The 19,478-nt window shown below is 42.6% G+C and overlaps 3 protein-coding genes across 6 annotated transcripts; 2 read left to right on the forward strand and 1 right to left on the reverse strand.

Moving 5' to 3' along the window:
- Positions 1 to 2,572: 2,572 nt before the first annotated feature.
- Positions 2,573 to 7,735, reverse strand: anp32b (acidic (leucine-rich) nuclear phosphoprotein 32 family, member B). The gene is made up of 7 exons (XM_048241961.1): positions 7,532 to 7,735; positions 5,062 to 5,211; positions 4,845 to 4,967; positions 4,425 to 4,617; positions 4,176 to 4,297; positions 3,332 to 3,392; positions 2,573 to 3,223 (listed from the first exon to the last, which is right to left on the reverse strand). The coding sequence occupies exons 1-7, from the start codon at positions 7,583 to 7,585 to the stop codon at positions 3,132 to 3,134; spliced, it is 795 nt and encodes a 264-aa protein (XP_048097918.1). The 5' UTR covers positions 7,586 to 7,735; the 3' UTR covers positions 2,573 to 3,131.
- Positions 7,736 to 9,703: 1,968 nt separating this feature from the next.
- hemgn (hemogen) lies at positions 9,704 to 11,927 on the forward strand. Of its 3 annotated transcripts, none has more exons than XM_048241983.1 (5): positions 9,704 to 9,953; positions 10,053 to 10,133; positions 10,631 to 10,724; positions 10,987 to 11,468; positions 11,628 to 11,927. In XM_048241983.1, the coding sequence occupies exons 2-5, from the start codon at positions 10,073 to 10,075 to the stop codon at positions 11,738 to 11,740; spliced, it is 750 nt and encodes a 249-aa protein (XP_048097940.1). In that variant the 5' UTR covers positions 9,704 to 9,953; positions 10,053 to 10,072; the 3' UTR covers positions 11,741 to 11,927. The 3 variants fall into 3 exon arrangements, with proteins under 3 accessions (XP_048097940.1, XP_048097931.1, XP_048097947.1); XM_048241974.1 differs by having other exon boundaries at positions 9,705 to 9,956; XM_048241990.1 differs by lacking the exon at positions 9,704 to 9,953 and having other exon boundaries at positions 9,963 to 10,133; positions 10,631 to 10,712.
- Positions 11,928 to 12,310: 383 nt separating this feature from the next.
- On the forward strand, positions 12,311 to 15,737 carry trmo (tRNA methyltransferase O). Of its 2 annotated transcripts, none has more exons than XM_048241944.1 (6): positions 12,311 to 12,648; positions 12,748 to 12,893; positions 13,142 to 13,316; positions 13,454 to 13,611; positions 14,453 to 14,995; positions 15,341 to 15,737. In XM_048241944.1, exons 1-6 carry the CDS (start codon positions 12,557 to 12,559, stop codon positions 15,550 to 15,552), a joined length of 1,326 nt encoding a protein of 441 aa, XP_048097901.1. In that variant the 5' UTR covers positions 12,311 to 12,556; the 3' UTR covers positions 15,553 to 15,737. The 2 variants fall into 2 exon arrangements, with proteins under 2 accessions (XP_048097901.1, XP_048097906.1); XM_048241949.1 differs by having other exon boundaries at positions 12,563 to 12,648; positions 12,752 to 12,893.
- Positions 15,738 to 19,478: the final 3,741 nt, after the last annotated feature.

Below are 19,478 nucleotides of genomic sequence, written 5' to 3' on the forward strand. Positions count from 1 at the left end.
TTACTGGATTTAGGTCAGGATGTGGACACTCTCCTTGGAATGCGAGAGTAATCCCTGCCGTCTTCTCGGAGGCCAGCGTTGTTGGAACTGAACTCTTGGGTGCATGGTGGTGACAGCAGTTTACTCATTTACTACACTGAGCAAAGGCCACAGGGCAAACTCTACTCCCTGGTTTCATTTCTATGCTCTATGGAATGCACATGCTGCACTCTGATAGTGACAGTGGCAGTTGTGGAACGCATGTCAACATACAGCGGTATAATATATCTTATTGTCAACCCCAACCTCAAAAGACATTAAATCCTTTTAGGCAAGTCCCTCCACTCGGCGGCCATATACCAACGTTTTATGGGCACTTATCGGGCACAGTCTTTGGGTCGAACTGCGCGTGCGCAAGGCTTCACTACACCAATCTTGCTCCAGCGGCGAGATCACAACACATGATTGGCACGATGTCTTCACAACACACTATATGATTGGCTCAATGTATTCACATGTTGACGTTTTGCCGAGGAAGGGGTGGGATATGTGTAGACAACAGCCATATTGGCGTGACAAACTAGCCCCATGCATTTCTATGGAGTATTTTTTGAGTGCTGTGTCTTAACATTAGAAAGTCTCTGATTAAACCTATTTGAAGATTTCGGTCATCATGCAATAAGTTCACTGGATCATCCACATGGCTGTTCTCTCTCTGGGGAGGCCATCTTTTTCTCTGAGGGGAGGCCATTGTTTTTAATAGAAATAATAATATAATGGTAATGGTTCGTGGTATGCTTTTGTCCAAAGTGAAGTATAATAATAATACATATTACAAATTAATAGTTTACAGTAGTCATACAGCCAACATAAATAAATACTAACAGTAGTGATAGACTAAATTATTTTAACAGGGTAATGACAATCATTTTAACCATAAACATACAACCCCTGATTCTGTAAGGAGGATTAACTGGTTAGATACAAGGTAAAGAGATGAGTCTTCACACTTTTTGAAAAATATTATTGTAATAACAATACTGCGTAACCAATATCCATCGTTTTCTTACACAGCCAATTTCAGAACATGGTGACAAGCTGATCCTTAATGTGACTTAGTCACTGTTCTCAGACATAGGAAATGGACAGAAATTCCTGCATGGTGGTACTAGCTTTACATCGTCACTGCCACTACAATGGATTCTTCTCAAATGTCTCTCAAACTCTTTCACATTGTCCCACATCTCCAAAGATAGTTAGTTACACAGAACAGGTCATTGCACTGTTATTTTATAGTGGCAACGAACAGCTGGACATATGTTGATACAAAAAGCAAATAATGTATAAATATTTTCTCCACAAGAGATCAGAGATCCAGTTCCTGTGATTTTAGGTAGGCCTAACAAGGAATATTTGGTTTTTCCCATGGGGACAGTATTTTTTCTACATTGTCGATAGGAGCCAAACTATTTATTATTCATAGGCAATGTCCCAAGTTACATCTATCTCGCATGCATGTTGCCGAGATTAGAATCTAGAGCTCTAGACCTTGCAATACCAAGCCAACCTGAAACTGGTGTTTTTTGCATTGATGCCTATATATTCAATTTCAATAAAAATGTGTGCCTATGGACCAAAGTCTGGGTACATGGTACAAATGGTGAGCAGCAGCATCGAACACCGGCAGCGGAGCTAAAGAGAAACCCATCATACAAGCATAACCTTGGGCGTAATGTCTGCCACACACAGTGAATTCAGCCAGGCTGGAGGTATGAAGGTGAATATGTCCAGAAAAATGGTGTCTAGTTAAAAAATTGCAAGGCTCCCCATCTATCCGTAATTATGCTTGCCTTGACACTGTAGGTCTCCGCTGACATCCATGTCCTACCCTCACAACCAGTTGTGACCATGTAAACAGCAATGTTAAGAAATGTAAAGACACAACAACCATGAGCACAATATCAAATAAAGTTTTATATAAAAAAAATTATCATTGTAGCTTGACAGGGGTGTTTGTTCATCTGGGTTTTCTTTTTAAAAAAATTAATCCTCCTGCAAAATTGTGTTTGCAACATAAATCTGTCAATGGGACAGAATTCAGCATGAAACATACCATAAGACTCATGATTCCATCTAATACCTAGTCTCAGTTCACAGTACCGCCTGAGCGACACGCCTCTGCTTGGACCAGCTGTCCACATCCTTGCTCTTGAGTCCCCCTTATGCGAGCCTACGCCACACTTTCACACATACATGAATGACAATAATTAATCAAAAAACATCAATATTAAATTCATGAGTGCGGCCATGGTTTGTAAGAGGCAGATATCTGTACGGGGAACTCAATGTATCCAACTCTCTGTTCCAGGTCTAAAGGGTAAATACTCAGTAATCCACACCAAATCTGAGGTAGTTTTCAAAATGCTGAGTGCTTTCCTCCCAGTCATTTTTCTGCATAGTGGCTCTAGATAAGGTGCATGACTGCCACTTCACCAATACTTCAATTACACCTCCAGTCTAGCTTTGGAAATAATGGGGGTGAGGAGTGGTTGGGGGGAGAAAGCGATAGAGGCATGGCAGGGAAAGCACAGCGTAAAATGTTAACATTTTATTTACAAAGTTGTTTTTTGTTTGTTTTTGTTTTTTGTCATACAGAAAGTAAAAATGTAGCTACAACATTGATTTGTGCCACTGGCTGCCACACTAAAATGATGGCTTCCTTGACACGGTTGCTATAGCAATAATCTTATTGGGAAATTAGGAGAAGGAAAAAAATAAAATAAAAAAAAAAAAAAACACAAAAATAAAAAAATAAACCCAACAACACAAAAAAAATCATAATTCTCCAACAAATATTAAAAGCACAGACCCAAAACTAGATACCAGTCCCCAAAGTCCTCACACGGGTTCGGTGAAACACAAAAAGGGAATTGACAGTGAAACTGTGGAATGCCGAGTGAGCCGCCATTCAAGAGAGGCCTCATTCAGCTCCCGGCTCCATCTCCACACACCCCACCCATTCGATACAGTCTTGCCCCTCGGGGAGCTCAGCGCTGCGGGAGGCATGTGACGAGAGTGTGTGGGGGTGGCCCGGTGGATGGCAAATAAGGGAGGGGGAGGGAAGGGTTGGTAACTGATTGGCTCCTTGGCTCTTAATCATCATCCTCATCGTCGTCGTCGTCGTCATCTTCGTCGTCCGCCTCTCGCTTTCTCTTCTCGCCTTTGCCACCCTCCTCCTCCTCATCTGCAGGACCCCACAGCAAGTCAGTGTTTAGTTTAGCTCTGTGCATAACACTACATTTGCAGTCCAGAACTGAAATCACACAGCTGAGAAAACACCAGTGACACTCACCTTCGTCGTCATCATCGTCGTCGTCTTCATCATCTACATCTCCATGTCCAAAATCTTCCTCCTGAAAATATTTCAGAAACAGAAAATTATCTTCTGTACTTAAGAGGACTGCTGGGTATTCCCATTTTGTGGTCAGCAAGCTTTAATTTACATGGAAAGGTGGGAGTAATGTAATGGAAATGTAATACCATTTTTACCAAAGGATGACTAATATTTATGGCCAGATCGCAAAGGATGAGTATTTTAGATGAGTTTAAGGTTCATTCAGAGCTGCGAGCAACAATCACCCTGTGGAAGTGGAGCTGGCTATTTTATGTATAACCTGAGGTTATTTCTATGGCCCTATTTTATGTATACTTGCAAGGAGATTTTGTGCACATCCCAGGTGCTTAACAAAAAAAGAGTCAAGTTTTTGTGAAAAAAGTTTGCACACTTCTTGGTATTCTTTTTTGATATCATTTTTAGAGTTTATTTTCTCATTTGGCAGATAACGTTTCGACCTTGCGGTCTTCCTAAGATTCACTTCTATTTTTATGTATAACCTGAGGTTATGTCTATGGCTCCTTTTACAGAAGGTAGACGCCAGGATCTTTAATAACACAGGAGCATGCAGTCCATATGATAGAAATGGAGCATTGTGATGGAATGAAAATCACTGAAAAAATGTGAGAATTACATTAGCCCACCTTCCCATGTCTAACTGACCTAACCGAGGAGTCCTATAGAGTCATTCTCCAGCAGGGCTCTTCTGTTGGGAGGTTTCCCACATATTCTGAGTTATCATGCACTTAGAGTACCCTGGGCCCATTGTGTACCATCTGCAAGGTTAAAAACAAATTTGTACCTCATCCTCCCCGCTGACATCATCTTCCTCTCCTTCCACCTCATCATCGTCATCATCGTCATCGTCGTCCTCCTCATCAAAGTCTTCCTCCTCTCCATCTTCGTCCTCTTCCTCCTCTCCCTCTGTTATGTATAATGAACAGCAGTCGAACCAGGATGAGCCACAATAACTAGAATTCTAGATTTAGAACAACAATCACATCAACAACAGTGAGGGTAGGGGTGACCTAAGATAACAAGAAAAGCTAACCCTCATCATCGTCGTCATCAACTCCATCACCATCAACTTCTCCGTCAGAGTCGGAGGCCTCCCGATCTTCCATGTCATAGCCATCCAGGTAGGTGAGCTGGGGTAGGAGTTTGAATACACTCTCCCTGTAGTCATTGAGGTTTGTGACTTCACAGTTGAAGAGGTCGAGACTTTTCAGGTGGTCAAGCTTTTTCTAGAGGAAATATAATCAATAAAGTGCACATAAGGAAAAAAGGCCAACTGTACTATAGCTGATCAACTCTCTCAACATGTGGTCACTGATCACTGATGTGTAAGAGACATACACTGCACTATGCAAGTAATTCGTCTTGAGGACCAATTTTATAATATAAAACATTACGCATATATCTGAAGCATTCAAGTGTCTGAATTGCACATGCAAAGTAGTTGTTCACTTACCAAAGGCTCCAATGTGCTGATGTCTTTGAGTTTGTTCCCACTTAAGTTTAGGTGTGTGAGATTTGGGAGTTTCTCTGCTAAAACATCAAGGCCACCTGAAATTCTATTGTCACTCAGCTCCAACTGGAGAGGGAAGAGATTGTGATATTGATTGTAACTTCATTCCTCAAACACAGTTCTACACATGATAAAACAACAAAAAACAAGAAATACAAACCTTTTTGAGTTTTCCAAGTTTTGGGAGGTTGGAGACTGAAATTAAGCCCACATTTATCAGACTGAGAAATTCAAGGTTGACAAATTCTGCTGTGAGGCCTTCAATTTTCCCTTCATTGGATCTACAATTGTCGAGAACAAGTTCTCTTACCTATCACAAGAGAAAACAAAGCATAGAGAATTCCAAAAACAGCTAATGCAAATCCTGCAAAAACAACCAGAATAGGCAACACACTGGCAATGACATAATGTGAGACATACAAGACAATATTTCGATATTTTTAAGTTCAGGTACTTTTATTTGCAAGACACGTCTATTCATTCATTGTAAAACGCCAAGTGGCAATTGCCTTGGCAAAGTTTATGACTTACTACAATCACAAATCTATCCACGCCAAGGAAAGACATCAACATTCTTCCGCAAACCCGTTAACGTCAGTCAGGAGGGACTAGAATACAAAACTCTTGTTTCTTCAGTCTAAAGTTTTATGTTGGTGATTTCTGAAATTGTGTCTTGTAACTTAAGTCAAGGTGTTGCGCAATCCCAGAACGTCCAAAACAAATCTTGATCTTAATCTCGACATCTAACCAATTTATTAACAGTGTAATTCTTCTAAGCCTGTCGCACAAACTAACTTATAAAACACATTTAATATGTGTTAGACATTTTCGTTTACAACAGCCATTTCACTTTATCCACTCCCATAAGGGCGCATACGCAGCTAATGCTATGATGTAGCTATAGGCTTGGCCTGCTGTTGTACTACTCACAATTGACAAAAGCAACGATTCTGTTAGCCTCTGGTAAGCTAGCCATTGCCCTTTTAAGAGCTGTCGCGCAGAAGAGCAGCAACGAGGATCAGACGGCCGCCATTAGAAATGAACCCAAGAGCAACGAGAAGGACCGCGAAAATATGGTTAAGAAGTATTTTTTTGATCCTACTCATTCACATTCTCATTTACAAATGGAGCACTTATACGACGAGCAACAGGAAAATAGACTATTTGCGTAAAGTGTCAACGTATTTTTGAGGGAACATTGAGAACGGAAATTAGTCAGACAAAGATGGAGAGAGTTCCTTTCCCAACAGCATCAAAGACGGCAGAATGACAACATGGCGATTCCTGAGACAGAATGCGAGTATATGAGCTTGTAAACATATTGAACGCGTAACGCTTTGCTAGTGTATAGTACATACGATACCCATTATATGTACATGGATTTTTTTTAAACGAAATCATGTCTGTAGTAAAATTTGCATGCTTATGAAGAAAGCACCCACACTAAACGTGGCTTTATGCCCCTACGCAGCTAGCAGTAACGTTATGGCCGATGTTAAGATTCGGTCTCTCGGCGTGTCATGACTTATGTCGACATTTGATATAGAATGTCCGCGTATTTAGTGAGTTTCTTGCGTGCAATTACAACGTGTTATAACTTAGTTTTAATAGCTTACAGAATCGTTTGATACCGTTTATAATGCAACGCAGTGGCATGGGAGTAATGGCGGGAACCCATCTGGCGGTGCGCGATCTCTGTACAGTTTAGCGAGGGAGACTCGAGCAAGCTAGAAGCTGCCATCAGCCAGTCTGCCATCACATGGCATGGAACTTATCGTTTGGAGCGACATAGCATTGAATTTACAAGTTTTGTACACACTGGTTTGCAGTACCAATAGCACGTGATTGCCATCAAACACTACAGCACATCAGTGAATTACATCAATCAACGTTTGAAAAAAATGTTATAAAAAAATGTAACTGTCAAAAGGTGGAATAACATAATTCAATGGCTAACGTTAAAGCAGGTTTGCGTGAACTAAGTTATTTCCCCCTTTTTCTACTTGACCGCGACAGGACGTACACACTCCGTGTGCTTTTAGTACAAATGAAATGACTTCCTCAAACTAATTAAGTTTCCCAGAACTCATATTTAATGCAGAATGCAAAGGTTTCAAGATCCTAACGTTATTGTAAGAAGGGGCGCCACATTTTTAGCAGTTATGTTAGCAACAAACATGGCTACCGTGGTCTCCGTATGAAATAAACCATTACATCTAGCTAGCTTGCTGTGTAACAGCACATCGTGGCTACACAGCCTTCAGATGACATCGATGTAAAAGTTAGGAAATACAAATAAATAGGACCGACACACCAAGTGTGGACAACGCTGGGCAAGGAGGCTGCGAAACGGTTAAAATGCTGCAATAAGGATGGCAAAGGAATCCGGTTTAGAAAGTAACGTTAATGAGTTGAATTGAGATTTCACCTCATCACCAAAAATATGCAAGCGATCAAAAAGTTAAATGGACAATGATAAATGTAAGCCTGAATAACATTCAAGAAAAACAAAACCCATGTGGTTAACATTACCATTAGCTACACAGGTCACTTGAAAAGCAAAAAAGTAGCTAGCGATCCACCATGGCTAGGCAGAAAACTAGCAAAGGTTTGGCTTAAAAGGCACTCACATCAGATGGTGTCCTGTTTCTTAGTTCCAAGTGGATCCTCTTTTTCATGTCCATGGCGCCTTACAAAAGTTTGGCTTTTTTCCTCTTGGGTTTCGGGGAAATTCTAGTCAGTCCAAAAGGCAGAGAAATGCCCCTAATGGAGGGAGAATATGGGACTGTATAATGAACTGAACCAAACGCCAAGTTACTCAGGGAGAGGAGAAACCATGGAGGGAAACGGGACTGAAACAAATATATACTCAATACCGCCATCTCTGGCCAGAAACACCCACTGCAGTTAAACAGGCAATGCAGTCACAACACGACCGCGTCATGAAGCAGTTCGCTGCAATTTATTTCACCAAGCTACTGGATTATGTAAGACAGTAAATAAAATGTAACTGTTTTTTATTTATGAAATCTGATAAATATGTTTCTTTCTGTTGTGTCAGTGGTCCTACAGCTGACTCCAAACTGTATTTCATTTTTCATTTTGTAAATCTGAATGAATTGTGAATAAACTGAATTGTGTTCCATGTACATTGATTGATTTTCTGTTTGGTATACATTTGATCTCTAAAGCTCAGGAAAACGTAGGCCTACGGTATGAATTATGTATGAATAAAATAATACCTGTTGAATAGACCATCAGTGGTGTGCAGCAGCCCTATAAATCAAGTGCCAATTACCTTTTCAGTCAGACGACAACACACTATTCTCTGAGTGCCGCTGGTGCTGCTACTGGCCTGGGGATGTGTATTTGCCTTGCTGTGTGAAGTGGCCGCTATGTGCACGGCAGAGAGGTGTCTGAACTTTCCTGCACATGCACATGCTCGGTTTGAAAGCTGTTGGCCTGTAAAGCTACACTGTAAGGGAAAGCCAACCATTATTGTTTGCAATAGGCCCACTACTTCTGCCAACATGTATGCCCGTGTAGGTTGAGACGAATAGAAATGTCACAAGTGCAAAATAAAAATCATATTTGAGACCGGGTGGGTTAGCCTTATCATTGTAAAACCTAGTAAGGCGGATCTAAAGAAGTCGTGCTTCAAGCTGCAACTGAATGGCCTACATTTATATGGGCGTACTTACCAGTGTAAGCACCACTCCCAAAAGGATCCAGGGGAGGGCACTCTGAACATTATTTCGGACTGTCCTTTTACTTTCAATTGAAAAAATGGGGGTTGGAGTGTGACTACCTTTTGTGAGCATGCCTTCAATCGATGGCGGAAATAAGTTGTAATTGTTTTTGGCGATATGATTCTTATTAGCTTGTAGGCAAGAGAAACAAAACAATTTAATATTTAATACTGCAAGTCAAACAGCATTAGGCCTACTTTACTTGCCCCCTTGACAATATTTAATTTGATTAAATTAAACGTTTTGTGTTCCTACTTCTTTGATCGTAAATTAAAATAATGTTAAGGGCTAATAATGTTAATAGGCTAGATAAAGGAAATCAAAGCAACACAATTTAGTTCTAAGAAGTTAGGTGTAGCATGTACATTTATATTTATGTTGGCATTTGATTTAGGTTTAAAAGCAGAGTTCTTATTTAGGCCTATCTTGGATTGGTTTTAGGCCTAAAATGAAACCAACCAGTTTGTTTGAAAACCGCCTTTGTGAAAATACCTGGTTGAAGCATTCAAATTCTTATCACAGTCATTCCCTTACTTTCACATTCTTAGAAAAGTCATTAAACATTGTAGCCATGACTGCATTGTTTGCTTCTGTGTGAAGAGAGCAACATGGCAGTGAAATGGCCTGCAATGAGAAATAGCATTTCTGACTACTGCTGTGGCTGCTGAGACAGTGTGGGCCTCAATGTGCGCTGAGCAGATTGAGAACACACCCAGAAAATGAGCAGCACCCTTGGTTGGAGATAAGATGGATATGTTTGACAGGGAGGAGACACTGGGCTGCTTAGGGAGGGGTGCGGATCCAGTATAGTGTGCATGCACTATGGCAGTTTCAGAATTTATACACAATGTATTTTGTTCATAGAATCAACTGTGAAATTAAAAAAACATGCATTTCTTATATGAATGAATCTCTCCTTCAGTGACTCTCTTATGGAAGTAAATAGTAGTCCCACCACTGAACAGTTGAGAATCTTCTTATACAATGTCTATTGCTTATATCCAGGGCCCTGTTAACAAGCTTAGCCTCATCTGAACCCTGAGTGTTGTGTTGACCATGTTATTTCACAGTCTCTCCTAGACCACTGGGGCTGCAGGGAGTCCCTCAGCTCAGGGAATAACAGAGCTCATCTACTGAAACTCCAAAATGCATGTTGCATAGAGTGCTTCAAATAAGAATCACATACTCTATGCCATCTGTGCCGACACTATGACCCGCTTTTTTTTCTAAAGTGCATGTAGTGCCAAGCCCTCCACCTTTACAAATAAGATAAGGGCAGTGCTGCAAGAACTCTCCTGGCATCGTGGTAATGTTTAACCCAATAATTATTCTTTGGGGGAGCAGGAATTGCAAATAGACAGATTTCTGTACCAGCTCTTTTTTTTCTTCCATTTTGAAAAAGGTAAATAGGCTACATTTGAAATGGAACAGACGATAGAAAAAGACAACCTGCTACCGGAGAGGAAAGATCCTAATGACGAAGGTAAGACCATGGCCTTAACAAACATTGTGAGAGCAGTAACAAACATAATGCCTGAGTGTATAGGTGTTTTAGGTATACCGTCAGGCGCACCCAAATGTACACTACAGTGTTTGATTTTAGACATGTTGACCTATGAGCCTATGTGGACTTTTGCTTGAAGAATCGTTCACTCTACCTAATGAATTTAGCTTGAAGACCATTTCACACTACCATAATCCATCTTTAACAGACTGACCAACAATAAGTGTAAATGTGTTGGCAAACCTTTTGAGACCGATCTTAAATGTAGACAAATAATTTTTGAATTGCCAGTTGCTGTTAACAAAATGAAATGCTGACAGAAGAACAAAAGAATGTACATTATGTAGTCTCCTTCAGTAATACGCCACATCTTTATGGATGGTGGAATTACAGTAATACAGTATAGTTGAATGCATGTACATAGCTGATATAAAGATTGTATACTGTTTATGTACCATGCTGTTGTCTTTGTTCAGAAGGGGGGATTCGCCGCAGGCTGAGAGACAGAGACCTCCTCAAGAAAAGGAAGGCTGAGGCAGAAGAGAAAGCAACTAACCAGTGGGTTTATGGGTAAATCTTATAAAGTAGAGCATAATGTATCAGTCTTACCTTTAGAGATCCAAACATCTGGAACCCTTGGTCAGAGGCTTTTATGACATGAGATATCACAGAGCTATCTGGGTATGGATGTTACTTATTTGGTGAGACTTTCTGCAGCATGGCCTTATATAGTTATGAACACATTAAGAGAAAATACTTTAGTATTGTGTAAGGCTGCAATGGCTACAAGTCGTCCTGAGTGAGGTCACTTATTGTATGTTTTTACTATCAGAGCCCAGAGTAAAAGGCAGCGAGGGAGACGAGAAGAGAGGAGTGGCACAGGTAAGAAGGGCCGCCCCAGGAAGGTTAATGCTCCTTTAGAGGCATCGGTGCCTCAGGAAGAAATCCCTCCTGCAGATGTGGTCCCTGCCCCAGTGGTTGAGATTGAACCTTTGCCCATCTTTCAAGCATTGCCTCCGGAAAAGGTTGAGCCTAAGCTACCTCCTGCTGCCACCGCTCTCCCTGTGCCAGTTGTGGGTCTGAATCCACTCCCAGTCCCTGTTTTTGCCCCAGGCCCTTTACCTGCCCCGGCCCCCGTCCCTGCACCAGCACCGGTACCTGCCCCAGCCCTGGCTTTGGCCCCTGCCTCTGGTTCTACCTTTTCTCCTACAGTAACAGCAAGTGGGTCTGCAGAGGAGGTCTTCATTGAAGACTTGGGGCCAGACGAGGAAGAGGATCTTCCGCTGCCTCAAGGGAATCTAATCATTGATCAGGGTACTGAAACTATATGTAAAACAACTCCATATTTTACATTATAAATTATATTACAATTTATATAGAACACATTTGCAGTATAAAGAGACTGGCTTATTTTGTCCTGTTTTGTGGACGATTAACATATTGGAGCTGCTCTCCCTTTTATTTATTTTGCAGGCGCAAGTGAAGAGTCGCCTGCTGATGTGCCTGAACAAAAGAAGACGTTTTCATACCCGCTGTTTGCTTCCCCACCACCTCAGCAAGAATATCTTCCAGGAAATTTCATATAAATGCAGTATTTTTCTTTTCATCCATAGAAAATGCCTGTCAATTAAATAGGCCTAGGCCAATATTGTGAAAAAAGTCTTACTTTTTGTTTTTTAATAATACTCTGTACTAGTTGATAGGCCAGTCAACATATTTGAAAATAAAAAAAGTGTGCAAAAAGAAGAAATAAACTTTTTATAGTTATTTGGACACTTCCTTTTCTATTTCTATTCATTGTTTTACTTCACCTTGATCACAACTTAGTTTCACACGGAAGGCCTGATGTAGGCTACATCCTAAATAACCAGGTCAAAACATAAGCTTCTGTACTGTATTGTTAAAAATCTTAAAGGTTCTTTCATAACCTTTTACCCAAAAGGTTTAGGATTTTTTTTCCTTGACTGAAATGGCCGACTGGTCTACAGTATCGACATTGCCCCCTGGTGTTTTGAACAGGTTTGAACAGCAAAGTTTGTTCAAAATGTATCATAAAAACAAAAATACATTTACATTTTAAAACCCACTGCCTATGTCTATAATATTAAAATATATGTCAACTGAAGTACACAAGGAACAACTGCAAGTGTAATGCAAAGCGTAAATCTTGTATTCCCAGCCATAGTTTCCAGCAAACGAACCACAGATAACTACGTGTATTTGACTGGTTGGCCACCATTTTCTGACCAGTGTAGCTAGCATGCGCACATAAACATAAGGCGAGCGTGGGTGCATGTGCCATAACCTTACTATCTATGGCCATATCAAGGAAATTGGAATTATTGATAATATACATCTGCAGAGGCGACTCAGTAGTTAACTTACTCCTGTAAGAACAGACAATGTCACAACCAGCTTGCAGCTGTTGTGTGGAGAATGTGAAGAGACTCCAGGAGCAAATATCGGTCATGCGGAGGGAGCTGAAAAATCTAAGGTAGCCTACAGTACTAAAATATAGCCTAAATCACGGTGTAGTTATTTTAAGTTGTAAGATAAACACAGTACTGAATAATATGTATGTCTGTTGTTTCAGACAGCGAGCAGATGGCTCCATACGTTCACACAGGAAACACATGTCTGCTTTACAATCGGTGTTGTCAACTATTAGTCAAGACACCCCGCAAACCAAAGTCTTAACACCAAACGCTGGGGGACAGTTAGAATGGTCTCTGGAGAAAGGTAGTCCATAATACTTCTGAATTGGGTACTGCAGCTCTAAGGTTACTGAATGTGAACTGCTAAGTACTGGATCCAGATTTGTTCTGTGTTGCACTCTCCAGTCTGACAACTGTACTGACACATTTAAATACGTAGTATTTGCCATAATAAATACCACTGTTGTCATGTTTGCATTTCATAAGGTGTGCTGGGTGTAAGATAAGGTTGAGGTGTCTTCAATTTGAATAACTCTGATTTGCATTTCATAGGATGCATTGAAACAGTTCCCATTGGGTATATAAACTCTTGCTTTGCGGGCAAAAATGGTACTCCACGACAACCTACAGTTTGTGGTCCATCTCGCGCCACACTAAAGATTCAGCAGGCTGTCTTCAGCAATCCGGACCATCCCCTGATTGGGCTGGAACAGTACTCACATGTATGGTAAGACAGTTTTTGGCTGTTGTCATGCATAAGTTGGCCTTTCTCTGTAGATGATTACAGTGGCTGACATATTTTGAGAATGTTATAAACCATTTTCGAAAGTAGTAACATTTGTCCCTCTCTGTTTGATTTGTAAGGATAATCTTCCTCTTCCATAAGAACGGGCACCTGAGCTATAAGGCCAAAGTGAAGCCTCCACGTCTGAATGGCCAGAGGGTGGGAGTGTATTCCACACGCAGCCCCCACCGCCCCAATGCCCTTGGCTTGACTTTGGCCAAGCTTGAGCGGGTTGCAGGTTAGTTAGGGAGTGAGTGAGTGACTCCGATTCTCCCCCCTAAGCCCTAAGCCCTGAACCCTTACACACTGACCCTTAACTGACATCAGTCGTAGGTGATCAAGTTTGTCAGGGTGCAAGGGTTCAAAACGCTAATAACAGGAATGGGACAGCACCTATCATTAAAAAAAAAAAAAAAAAAAAAAATCATCACATTGGGACAGCCCACTTCTGAATTTCACAGTGAGGACAGACAGAGAGAGAGAGAGAGAGAGAGAGAGAGAGAGAGAGAGAGAGAGAGAGAGAGAGAGAGATACTTCTAGGTTGTTCTCACAGGTCTATTGTGAAAGATTAAAAGCCTGTGCAGGCATCTAGAATGTAGCAGAAAAGCCTGCTTTTGATTGCACCCTGGCAGCTGTTCACACATGCATTTGCATACAAGTATGTACATATGCATGCCATGACAGGCATAGATGAAGATTTATCACAGTACACATTTTGCTTGAAATAAGACATGTTGTTTTATACATAAACACTGCTACCTATCATCCAGTTTATGAATAGATGTTATAGCTACCTTTGTATTTCAATTTGCTAGTGTAACACGTTGGTTTATGTATTATCTGAAAAATAGTTGGCTAACCTAGATATCTAGAGTATGAGAAAGTATGTAGCAGAAATTGTCTTGGCAAATATTTGATACGCTTGCAGTTTTTGCCATATAGGGACTAGGGAGTGGAGTGAAGTAGAGTAGAGTAGTCTCTGTAAACCAGCCATTGATGAACATTTACCCATGAACACTGCAAAACAAATCTCTAACAGTTACTTTTGCTATGAATTCTTTTTTATGTGGATTTTCTAGGTGATACACTCCACTTGTTAGGTGTTGACATGATTACGGGTACTCCGGTACTGGACATCAAGCCTTACATTCCGGACTATGACTGTCCACGTATGCGACATCATCCAGAGGAGTGTGATTTGCCCTCAGGTGAGGAGGCAGAGGATGAAAGCGAGTGCCCTCGGATAGATGGAACCAGTCCCTTTGGCCCCAGTGCAGGGACTTTAGACACTAAAGAGTCCTCATCAACATTCTGCCCAGCCTCGTCCAATTCAGATGACTTGACTCCTCTAGGAGCGGTGCTGTCTGAGGTGAAGGACTATCTCCACCAGGGGGAGTTTTCCTCAAGCAGGCCTGCTGAAGTTAGGGCAGCGGAAGCGGAGCCCAGTGATACGGCTCTCTCTGGGCCTCACGAGGAGCTTGAGACCAGGCTTCACTTTGGAGAGGAGTCTTACAGCACTATTGCTTCCTGGATCAGACAGCCTCCAGTGAGCATGCTGGAAGTGCGCTTCACCCAGCACGCTGAGAGAGAGCTCAAAGAGTTCATGGCCTCTGATAGTACAGGTATGTCTTTTCTTTTGTCACTGGTATTAAGTATGAAGCTCTCTCTTTCTCTCTCTATTATCTTATTATATACATCTTTTGTCTGCATGATTACAATTGTGATGCATGATTACAAGACGAGAAGGTATTGACAACTGAGAAATGTATTTTATCATTGTTAGTTTAGCTACTGTGTCTTCATGTCTAAACAGTGAACTTGTGTTCCACCCAATTTATCCTTTCAGAATCCCTCTCCTCCACATCTATGTATGTCACACCTACACCTACACCTATCTGTGTGGGCTTGTTCCTGCACCACGCAGTTCTTACTTGGCTTTGACTTTCTCCATCTTGGTTGTGTTATAGTGATGGGGAAGCCCAGATTTAGGTTCCTGAAAGACTCTGATGAGGCGGTCGCTGCTATTAGAGCTGTTCTGTCAGCGGACCCTCGTTCCGTTTACCGAAGAACTCGTTGCCAGGATCGCCTTTTCTACTTCACCATGGATACGGCTGACATCACTTGCTGGTTTGGAGACGGTTTTGCAGAGGTGTTACGAGTTCAGCCTTTGAAACGTTAGTCCCACCATGGACATACTCTGTGCTCCTAAAAGTACCCTTTTGTCCCCTTACTCAACGATTTGTTCTGCATTTGTATCACTTGGTTAGTGTTTTAATCATGTGCTTCCGATTAATTTGACTTTTAAAACGCGATCCCTAACAACATTATAACTGTGTCATGTAAGTAAAAACAGGTTTCTGTGAAGCCAGTGTGTCTGTGTCAGTGGTATCCTTGACTGATATCCAGATGATTTGCAAACATGTTTATGCCAGATTTTATTTCATGCTCTGTTTAGTTAAAGGGCGTTCTTCTAGGTGCTATGTGGAATTTTTGCCACTGTGTCTAGTGACCTGAAACACATGGGGCGCAGATTTTCCATACACCAAGTACCATATAAATTGAGTGCACCCTGTTTTAAATTGCTAAGGGTGTAGTGCTGCACCTGCTGTGATTTAAAAGGTCAACATAATTCCCCTTTATCTTTGCTGACAAGAGAGTGAAGCATTGGTAAGCCTTTCATTGTTGTGTGGAATTGAGCTCACCACGTACAGTTAAGATTTATGGATTTCGCCACTCCCCTTGCCAATGCTGGCAACAAATCACTGCAGTTTTTTTAAATGGTATGTGTGTGTTTGTGGGTGAGACGGCTCATAAAACAGCCCCACAGGTTTCTTCCTAGAGACCTCCTGGGCGAGAGAGCAACAGTACACTGAGAGACCTACACAGGCATTTTCTGTAAATCAAATCAGCTTGAGAGTAATCCCAGCAGTCTTCTTGAACTCTTTTGATTTTCAATATGAGTCTTCATGTGGCAATACTGAAAGGGGACTTTGCTCTGGCAAGGCATTTCGTTGAGTCGGGAGCAGATGTGAATGAGAGGGATGGAAAAGGATGGACTCCTTTGATGCTTTGTAGCCTTCATGACGGTGAGTCCTGGGCCCTGGGAGTGGCCCGCATGCTGCTATCTCATGGTGGAAGAGTGGGGCTGGCCGATGTCCGTGGCCGCTCTGCCCTCACCGTTGCTATTCTCTATAAGCGCCTTACACTCGTACGGATCCTGCTTCAGGCCTTAGACTATGACCTGAGGCGCCCAGATTGTGACGGTCACAATGCTCTTTGGTATGCTGATCAGAGTGGTGACGATGCCATCCTCAGAGCTGTTCTTCAAAAATCCAAAAGATTTGGTTATGAAAAAACAACTGAATTTACTATGGTTAAACCAATTAAAGGGCAAAGCTCTATGAAAGAGATTTCTTTGAGCAACTGCAGATCAGACAAGCTAGCTTACAACAAACAGTTGAAAGAGGATGAGCGCATAAAGTCACAGTCCAGAGCCAAGCTTCCATTCAAGACTCTTCCTGCAAACCTTTGGACGACAAAGCAAATAGTCCACAGAGCTCGGGGATTGTCTACAAATCATGGTTCTAACCCTGACATAGCAAGCCAGAAAATAGAAGGCAAGGTGTCCGGGGAGAAGGTTTCTATGTGCCCTCTGCCTGTTAAGGACTGGAGGCTGTCTGTGAGGAAGCTAACAGAGCTGCTTCAGGACCAGCTCAGCCCCTCTTACCGTCCTTGTGCTCAGCCCCTGCCCAAAACTATCAGGGCTCGCTGCAGACCGTCCAGGGTGGGAGGGAGATCAGTTCTGGAGGCTTCTCTGAGGCAGCGAAGGCAGAGAGGCAGGAAGATGTCCCTGGGAGCTATCGATGATGCCTTGAGGATGGAGGGACAACGCAAGGGGGAGTTCCGCCGACGCTGTAGTGTTGCTGTGATACCCATGAGTCGGCCACAGGCCACTTACAGAAGACCCAGCATGCCACTGCTGGAGAATATAAAATTGGCTAGTGAAGTCAAAGCCCCCCAAAAACCTACTGGGAAAAGGGAAAACACTAAAAAGAAAGCATAAAGATAAACTCTTGTTAGATGTAAGATGAACTGAGCTGTATCAAATCATGATAGTGTGTGGGGTTATAAATGATTTTCTTTATTTTCATTACTCTTTAAAGAGGAAAAGTGCAGGAATTGTATCTAAATCAGCAATTTACAATAAACTACTTTAGCTAAGTAGTAGTTATTCATTGTCAATTTCTTCACATGTCAAGACATACAAAGAGATCGAAATTACGTTTCCCACTATCCCTCGGTGGAGACGAGACATATTTTACCAATTGGGTCCACAGACAAACATAACATTCAAGTAAACAATATAAAAAGTAAATAAGAAGGCACATACAATGAAGAAATAAGAGCAGCAAAATTTGGGTTGAAATTGTGCAATTGTGCATACAGTAGACAGTCAATATAATAGTGCAAAAGTCAGGCCAATAAATGGCTGAGGTAGTTCTGTTTGACCTAAGTATGCAAGTGGCATAGTGGTGCAAGTTATGGAAGAGCAGCAGAAGTGTGTTCAGAAGTGTTTTCAGGACAACAGGACAACAACAACAAGTTGCAAAGTGTGCAAGTGTACAAGTGGAGTAGTGCAAGGCAGCCATTGTGGGTCCAAAGTCCAGGATGTTATGTAGCTGAGGGTGGGGGGAGAGAGTTCAGCATCCTAACAGCCTGGTGTATGAAGCTGTTGGTGAGTCTGGTGGTGCGGGAGGCGCAGGCTTCTGTACCTCTTCCCAGAGGGCAGTAGATCAAACAAATTGTGAGCGGGGTGACTTGCATCACTCACAATTGTGGTCGCCTGGCGGGTGAGGTGGGAGGTGTAAATGTCCTTCAGGGAGGGAGTGAAGCACCAATAATCCTTCCAGCTGTGTTCACTATGCGCTGCAGGGCTTTCCTGTTGTATTCAGTGCAGCTTCCCCCACACAGCGATACAGCTGGAGAGGATGCTCTCAATGTTGCCTCGGTAGAATGTGGTCATGATGGCTGGTGAAGCACTTGCTCGCCTGAGTTTCCGCAGGAAGTACAGGCGGCGCTGAACTTTTTCTTCGCCAGTGATGCAGTGTTGGTGGTCCAGGAGAGGTCTTCACTGATGTGCACCCCAGGAATTTGGTGCTGCTCACTCTCTCCACCACAGCACCGTCGATGGTCCGTGGCAGGTGTTGGGTGTGACCTCTCGAAGTCAACAAAATCTCCTTGGTCTTGCTGGACGTTCAGCAGGAGGTTGTTGTCCCTGCACCACGTGGTCAGAAGGTCGACCTCCAACCTGTATTGAGTCTCAAATTAAGCCCTTGGTGATGAGACCCACCAGAGTTGTGTCGTCAGCAAATTTCACTATGTGGTTGTTGCTGTAGGTTGCAGTGCAGTCATGCGTCAGCAGGGTGAAGAGCGGACTGAGCACGCAGCCTTGGGGGGCCCCCGTGCTCAGTGTGATGCTGCTTGAGATAATGTTGCCAACACATACTACTTGAGGCCTCTGACAGAGGAAGTCCAGTAGCCAGTTGCAGAGGTAGGTACTGAGTCCCAGTTTGTCAAGTTTGCAGATGAGTTGTTGTGGTATTATGGTGTTGAATGCAGAACTGAAGTCTATAAACAGCAGTCTCACATATGAGTCTCTTTTTTCCAGGTGGGCGAGGGCTGGGTGGAGGGCAGAGCAGATTGCATCCACTGTGGACCGTTTGGCTCGGTATGCAAACTGGAAGGGGTCCAGGGTGGGGGGGAGAATGGATTTGATGTGTGACATGACAAGCCGCTCAAAGCACTTCATGATGATGGGTGTCAGTGCCACGGGGCAGTAATCATTGAAGCAGGACGGAGCCGTTTTCTTCGGCACAGGTATGATGGTGGCAGCTTTGAAACATGATGGGACGATGGCTTGCTTCAGGGAAGTGTTAAAGATGTCTGTGAAGACATCCTTAAGCTCCTAGGATGTTGTCTGGGCCTGCTGCCTTACGGGTGTTGATAGCAGCAAGTGTCCTCTTTACGCTGTCAGCAGAGAAGCACAGGGGCTGCTCGTGTGAAGGGGGAGGGGTCTTCTGTGGGCAAGTACTGTTTTGTGCTTCA

Source organism: Alosa alosa, chromosome 1 (assembly GCF_017589495.1).
Source record: "Alosa alosa isolate M-15738 ecotype Scorff River chromosome 1, AALO_Geno_1.1, whole genome shotgun sequence".
In the NCBI taxonomy this organism is placed as follows: domain Eukaryota; kingdom Metazoa; phylum Chordata; class Actinopteri; order Clupeiformes; family Clupeidae; genus Alosa; species Alosa alosa.